Source organism: Notothenia coriiceps, unplaced genomic scaffold, assembly GCF_000735185.1.
Source record: "Notothenia coriiceps isolate Sejong01 unplaced genomic scaffold, NC01 NC01_scaffold00037246, whole genome shotgun sequence".
Classification (NCBI taxonomy): domain Eukaryota; kingdom Metazoa; phylum Chordata; class Actinopteri; order Perciformes; family Nototheniidae; genus Notothenia; species Notothenia coriiceps.
This window is the reverse complement of record NW_011369947.1, coordinates 16,538,485-16,546,190: the sequence shown is the minus strand read 5'-3', so window position 1 is coordinate 16,546,190 and position 7,706 is coordinate 16,538,485. Positions and strand designations below refer to the sequence as shown.

At 40.2% G+C, this 7,706-nt stretch overlaps 2 protein-coding genes and 1 long non-coding RNA gene across 5 annotated transcripts in view; 2 read left to right on the top strand and 1 right to left on the bottom strand.

The window, feature by feature from the left end:
- gabrg2 (gamma-aminobutyric acid type A receptor subunit gamma2) overlaps window positions 1–7,706 on the top strand; it is a 220,071-nt gene that overhangs the window by 91,865 nt on the left and 120,500 nt on the right. The window lies entirely within an intron of this gene.
- Window positions 1,886–6,074, bottom strand: il10ra (interleukin 10 receptor, alpha). The gene is made up of 7 exons (XM_010794979.1): window positions 5,819–6,074; window positions 5,134–5,254; window positions 4,766–4,947; window positions 4,499–4,644; window positions 4,155–4,329; window positions 3,717–3,835; window positions 1,886–3,554 (listed from the first exon to the last, which is right to left on the bottom strand). Exons 1-7 carry the CDS (start codon window positions 5,904–5,906, stop codon window positions 2,637–2,639), a joined length of 1,749 nt encoding a protein of 582 aa, XP_010793281.1. The 5' UTR covers window positions 5,907–6,074; the 3' UTR covers window positions 1,886–2,636.
- On the top strand, window positions 3,475–5,038 carry LOC104965920 (uncharacterized). The gene is made up of 4 exons (XR_800602.1): window positions 3,475–3,559; window positions 3,750–3,842; window positions 4,526–4,662; window positions 4,801–5,038. It is a non-coding gene; the product is annotated as an uncharacterized lncRNA (long non-coding RNA).

Sequence of the window (7,706 nt, the reverse complement as noted above, 5' to 3'; positions counted from 1 at the left end):
GGCCAAAGTCAGGGTCCTTGAACACAACACGAGCCTAACGTGTCATCACGTGGTATATGTCTCGTCTGACAGGAGTGTAGTTCTAACGGAGAGCACCAGAACGCGGCTCCGGGCCGGGACTTCACAAATTGCAATACCCATAAGGAGCTGTACACATGCCGCAGTTTTTGCGTGGCTGTGCCTTTAGTTGAAAGCCCAGTGGCGATCTGTTGATCTGTCATACTGATTATACAGTCAATAACGTTGTTGTTATTAGCATCTGGTTAGCTAGCTATGCTAACGAATATAAGAAGCTTTTTCTCCAACCAGTGAGGTAAAGGCATATCTTTATATGATCATTATAGTTATAGAAAAATAAGAGAATAAAGTAAACAGGTATACAATACTAATATGACAGTAAAAAAAGTTGTTATTAATAAACAAGAATACAGTTTAAAAGGGAAGTGATTTGTAAAATATCCATAAAGAAAAAAATCTGCTTACAGTTCTGTTTCATATGGGTGTTGAGAGATGTATCCATAGATCTCTTCATGTTGCTCTCAAAGTGCACCAGATTGATGCTTTTAACTTCAACATTTAAAAAAATCTCCCAGGTGGTGCATGCCCCCAAACCCCCCGAGATGAGGTTAGATCTGACGTAGAGCGAGGGATCATTGTCCATAAGTTAATCGATCGCAGATGGCGTCATGATCACGGACGAATAAAAATAATAAAATAATAAAAAAAGCCTAAATGGGTCGTGAAATATACTTGGGCGGCCCTTAATATACCTGGGCGACCCGCCCAAGTATAGTCTATGTGTGGGAAACCCTGATGGATGACGCTCATGAGACACTGTGTTTTACATACGATAGCTATGTTCCTACAATTAACATGATGACACAGCCCCTAAGGAGATAGGCATATGACTGTCATGTTTATTGCTTACGCAGGCCTTAGCTAATCTGAACTAATGCCAGAATACTGCTTTGAAGCGGTATTCTTGGATCTTGTGACTGTAACACCCTCTCTTGTATATAAGGCATGTCAAGGACACTATTCGGGGAACCATTTGTACCATGCAACCTCTGTATGTGATGACTACTTCCATTCTTGCAAGGATAATAAATACATGTATCCTGATATTGAAGATCAAGCCGGTGACAAGTGATATTTTCTTAACAGTATTACTCCAGTATTATAGAACTGGACGCACTGGGTCAGTAGTGGCTTGACCAAAAATGTGTGCCCCAATACCTCCTGACAGGATAATCCAGCCAAATATTGACCACAATTGAACTATCATCTACATGTGGTCATCATCAGGGCATGTACTGCGTAGTTAGTAACTTGGGTTATTTTGCATTTCTAAGAAGGATTTATTTTTTCTCCGATCTATCTAAAGGTTGTCTCACTTCCCCCTGTACTTAATGCTGCATTTGAAGAAGTCTTTCACTTTATTCTACCACTACTGTATGGGATCTGCTTTATCCCCATAAAGCAGCATTTAAATAAAGGGTGATGTGAAGATATTTTTTTCACTTCGGTATCCGAAATGTCAGTACTGTTTACAGTATTTGCTCTCCTTGCTGTCAATGTGGCACAGGACTTGTGAGTGGAAACCTGAAAGAGGAAGTGATTATTTCAAGTTGAAGAACCACTGCTCTAATTCCTGTACAGAATTTGCATATGGGGATCCCTACAGCAGAGTGTATGTCATGTTTGTCTAACTATTTCCATCATTTGTTTGTTTTCAGGGTTTTCCTTGTGGTTTTGTGGGTCTTGGTTTCTGAAATGTGCTTGGGATTATTTATGAATGTGTGACAGTTACGGAACACTATAGGCAGAACATTATTGTATTGACATGTAGAATAACGGACAAACAAAACCTCACAGAAATACACAATAAATAAATAGTTTTTTTAATAAATTTAAAAAAAGTAAAAAACGAAGTAGCTCGGACACTGGGTGCAGTTTATGCATATTAATGTCACATGCTTCATATCTCCATAAAATGTCCTGCACATCATCGTAAATTAGAATAGGCACATTTTACTCCTTTGTTTAACACGAGGTCACAGCACTTTAAAGTGGCTTCCAAGTAATACATTAATGTCTAAAACTTAAGTGGTAGTGGTAAAAAAGAAAAGAAAAATACATTACATGTCGGTTACCAACATAAAAGTGTCATTTTTTAGCAGAGGTGACAGCCACGGAGAGATCGCAAAATGTCAAGAAGTACGTATCTGTCAAACTGTTTCTCTGCGTTGCTCCCCACACCAGTTTCACTTCCGGGATACAGCCTTTTCAGTCAGTCGTAAATACCAAGTAAGGCAGGGTTGGATAAGGTCTTCGTTGGTATGTTTTCTACCCCTAGAAGCTCCTGAAACTTCAACTGACAGCTATCAGCGTGCAGCTGTGTGGTCTAACCTCAATTTCCTGCCTATGTTAAAAAACAACCTGTTGCTTGCTTTGTTTTCTCCTTACAGTTTTCCCCCCTTTGTATTCTCAGGCAATTCCTCTCCCCATAAAACAACATGCCTTTTCTTATGAATAAAAAGTGTGTCATGGAAGAAAAGGGAGTGCATTGCTGCAGCTTAGCACTGGGACTTGTTAGGTCAGCATGATTTTATAACGTTGTTGCATTCCACTGCGTATCACTCAGTCGTCAGCTGTACGTCACAGAGGGAGAGAGACAAATTGTTCATATTGAAGTCCTGTTCTTCCTCCACTAAGGAAAGCGATGACAGCGTTGTTAGCAAAGGGAACGTATTCTCCAGTTGTATAAAAGTTGTTTCTAAATCATCCACTATAACAGTGTCCATTTGTGTTTGTTTGTGATATCTTGAAAATGTAAGCTGCCCTTTGTTAGAGTCCACAAAATTACAACTGTTGCTGACTTGTCCATTTTCAATACACACAGCTCTGTATTGTTTTATGACTTTGGCTCCATCATGTCCTTGTGTATGGCACCAAGTGCACTGCCCTGTTCCTGAGCAGATACACGATTGAGGCCCAGCCCTGTAACCTGTCACCACTTCAGCCAAAACTGAGTCAGGAAGCATCTGTTTAAACATCTCCTCCTCATCACAGACATTAATCTGCACAGCACAGGGGCTCTGACTGCGATAATTTCCCCCAGCCACCTTTAGAGACCCACTGTCCTGTCCATCTAGGTTTATGGAAGATATATCCACCTGGCAGCACAGCCCCACCCCACTATCCTCCCTCTTCCCAGTGTTGGAAGACCCCTCATCCTGCAGGGGGTAATCTGTCTGACAGCTAGTGGAGCTCTCAGATCCTCCCAAGCTGCCAAAGCCGCTGTCCTCTTGTCTCATTGGAGGACTTCCCTCGCTGTTTGTAGCAGAGTTGGTCTCCATGCTGACTCCGCTGTCCAGGCTGGTCCTCCTCTCCTCCTCTTCATCGTCCACTGTTACCGTAACATGTGTCATCGGATCGTTGACACAGGTTTTCACTTCTGTTCTGTTGCTGGACAGGAACCATCCTTTGTCTGTAACAACCTCCACAGCCCCTTCTTTAACAGAAAGTGGAAGCCAGCCTCTAACAGGGGATTTCTTTGGTGAGAAAGGAGAACACAGTGGTTGTTGTATTATTCGTTGTCAACTTGACCATTTCTGAACTGCTAATGTCAATGTGATGGTAAAACAAATTAACTTGACGGTAAATGCCTGCGTAACAGTTATTCATTCAAGTTTTCAATAATCAAATCTACTTACCAATACAGCAGGTGTTTTCTCTTGACCTCTCAGGTAACACAAGAGGATGGCTACTATGATCGCAATGATGGCCAACACACCCAGAATCGATAGGGACGACACAGCCATTATAAAAAACTCTGGAAGGTAAAAACAGGAAGACGTTTTGGACAGAACCAAATGTAACGCATATTTCCCAAACTGTCAAACCTTTAAGAATTATTCAATGAGCAATGTTTTATCTAGCATGATTTATAAATCTACTATGGCAGTTGTGTGCCATACCTGTTTTTCAGCAAGAGAGATGTTTGTTTTGTTTGTTAGCACAATTACACATTTTAATTGACAATGTTTTATTCATTATTTCTATTTTAATTTCCTCACCAGAATCATTTTTTGAATGTTTTTTTTGTGTGTAAATGCTGTTCAATGTTGCTGTCTCTGGGCTCTGTTTCTCACCTTGCTCTGGGAGCTGCAGACACTGTTTTGGGGACACACTGCTGCTGGACATAGCTGCTGCTCCTTTGCCCTCCACCTTGATGCTAACACAGTACTCTCTCCCCCAGTGGAGTGAGCTGAAAGACTTGGTCCTCTGATCCTCGGCCATGTTATCTTCCAAGTATGCTGTGGTATTCTGTAGAGGAAAAAGCATCCCATTCAAATGTCAACTATTGAAAAATAGTTTCAATTTATTGACCTTACTAAGGCCAAATCCTTTTTTTTTATTGCATGTATATTGACATACATCATTGTTAATGTTTTACTGTTTGTATATTTCTCTTACATTATTTAACATATTTTACCTTTGTATCTTGTCCTCTCTCTTCCAGGTAGATGGTGTAGGTGACCCCGAAAAGAAAGAGTTCTTTCAGAATCGGTTTCTGGTGAACAGAAACTTTGAGAGTGCTAGAAGTCGCCCACAAAGTGAAGGAGGGTGGCTGCAATGCCCCTGTAGGAACAGAGAGTGGTAAGAAAACAACATTATAGTGTGTTCAAACTGCTTAAACAGCCCAAATGCTCGTTTTACTAAGGTATTATGATGTATCTACCAAACTGCCAACCATGCTCACCTTCATTTAAGAAGAATTTCTTCTTTTGTGTCCAGACAGACGATGAGATGTTATCTCCTGCAACCAGCTGAACTCTGACCTTATAGGGAGCGCGTTTTTCAATTATAAGGCTGCTTACATCACAGTTCGTCTTTTTGATCCCTGTGCAGCTGGCGACCATGGCCCATTCCCCACCCATGTACCTAAGGACAGAAATCATAATACGACCAAGGAGTAAATAAATGATTTCAATAATAGTCAATTTTTGCTTGTTAATTATTTAAGTAAAGGGAAATTAATACAACCGGTTTGAAGGTAAAGGAGTAAAGAATACAGTGTAATTTAAATAAAAAAATAGGACGTTTGTGATAAGAAAAGGTTAAACATACTTTGCCATTTCTACATTGTAGCGGGAGTCTGACGGAGCGTCCACAGGATGTTTCCAAAGTACATGAACCTCGCCTTCTGAAATCTTCACAATCACATTGTCAGGCTGAGGGAGGTCCAGTCCTGCAAAAATAAAGTAAATTATGATGTATGTTCAGTGATTATTATGACAAAACATTGATATTTCTCTAAAAGAGATTAATATTGTAAAATCATCAGCCTTGTCAGAGCAAATTCTGAAGTGTTATCTTTAGATAGAAGGCTGTGGTCAGGAAGAGAAAAGGAAGTATGATAAAAAAAAGCGCTCTTTTCTTGCAAATCGTTTATGGGATTACTGAAGATTTGACACAGTGGGTTTTCCGTAAAAGGAACAGAGATAGACCCATTTCCACTGTGAGACTTAAGTAAAATAGGAACATTTCTGATAAATGTTCTGTATATTTTTTGTTTCTCCCCTTGATGCCTTCATTATGGAAACCTTATTGCAAATAGGTTTTAAAACGTTTTCATTGGAACAGCCAAATATTTTATCAGTCTGTATTTCTCCTACGGTTTAACCATGACTGCTATAATTCTACAGTCATAAAAAAGTCAGCAAAATGTAAAACAATTAAAATATAAATCTAAATAAATAAACTGATAAGAACATTTGATTTAATATATGGTGTAATAAAAGTATTTAATTACCTGACACAAGATTTCGGTAGAAAATCAGGAAGATAAAAATGGTGTTATTGTATATATCCATATCCGGTATATGGAGAGATAATATCATTGAATCATAATCCACACTGGCTGCCAAAAAAAGTCCCTATTCCAATCATCAGTGAAGAAAATACAACTGGAGAAAAGTCTTCCCTCCACAACAAAGTGTAGCTGTTCAAATGAACATTAAAGTGTTGATAAATTAAGAAGCAGCAGCTCTTCTCTCGCTGATGTGCTGTCCGTTATAAGAAATGAAAAGATCACTAACAAAGGTCTCCACATATATCTTCCTCTCTTACTCAACTCCCCTCCCACTCGGCTGATGAGCTTCCTGTTGTGACTTCATCAGTGACGCTGAAGCTAATTTCATCGCTCTCGACTCTCCAACCAAACGTTTTCCTTCCTCTTTTGCCTTTTTCTTTTTCCCTTTGCACAATGCTGTGAAACCATGGTTTGAAGTTGAATTGCTAATGAGGGCTGTCAAAATAACACGACAAAAAATCCCTCTCTTGGACTGGAGCTTCGGGATTTCCCTTTTGAATTTTGTAATAGGCATTAGTTCTGGAGCCTTTTTAAAGATATCTTGATTTTGTTTGATATCCATAATGGAAAATATGCATCCTCAAAAGGAGCAGTAATTGTCTTCCTTTGCTTCTGTTCAGTTTTTGTGTGTACGTGCCTTTTTGATTAGAGCACATCTGTGTTTTTTCCTGATATAGTCTGTGACGTTAAATAGCAATGGTAGAGATGTCTGTGACAAGGATTCAAACTAACAGTGATTTAGGGGGATTTGAATAATTATGTTTAACAAACCAATCAAGCCTGAACAACAAGCAAAACATTTAAAGAATTGTGTTCATTTGTTGATAGATGATTAAAGCACCATTAAAATGTAATCTTAACTCAATTCATTATTAGTCTAGTTTGCAGGAAATTAGGCTGGAATTTTGAATTATTGGCTTCTATTTAGTGTTTGAAAATAAGTCTTATATGTATCTAAATGTTAGCTATTGGAAATTAAGAGAGCCACAACTTTTTTTAAAACTTGGGTGGAAGATCTGTATCTCTATCTATGGTCTTGACAAGCCACAGTGACCGTACAAATCCCTCTCCACACCTCATCCCTCAAACATATCACCTCAGTTTTATAACACTTTACAGGAAATGTCTGATAACAATGTTACTGTGGGTGGATATTAAAGCTGGTCACTGGTTAGAAATGATATTTTATTGCTTCATCCCTCTCCCCACGTCTGTTACTCCTCGGCGACCTTAACATCCACATGGACTCCACCACCTGCAAACACGCTTCTGAATTTTCCTCCCTTCTGGACAATTTCTCATTTACACAACATGTCACCTTCCCCACCCACGATAAAGGACACATCCTTGACCTTGTCTGCTCCATCAACCTCACAGTACTCGACCTCCACCCCTGCCCCTTTCCCCTCTCTGACCACAAACTCATACAGTTCACCACCGCCTCCCCCGTCCGCCGCCCCCCCCCATCCAGGAACATCACTTTCCGTAATTTACGCTCTGTCGATCCCCAGCACTTCTCCGACCTGCTATCCTCTACTCTCCCCCTGGACTCGAACCTCAGCTCACCCGATGATCAACTCAACCACCTTAATTCAACCCTACTCGCCTCCCTCAATAGCTTGGCCCCCCTCAAAAGGAAAAATGTCACTTTTAAAACCTCCTCACCCTGGTTCACCCCTGCACTCCGTAAACTGAACCAAACCGGCCGCCAGCTTGAAGGCCTAACCATGAAATCATCCCTCACAGTTCACCATGATTCCTACAAACTCCATCTCACTACCTACAGAGACGCCCTCAATGCCGCAAAATCTGCTTACCTCTTCACCAT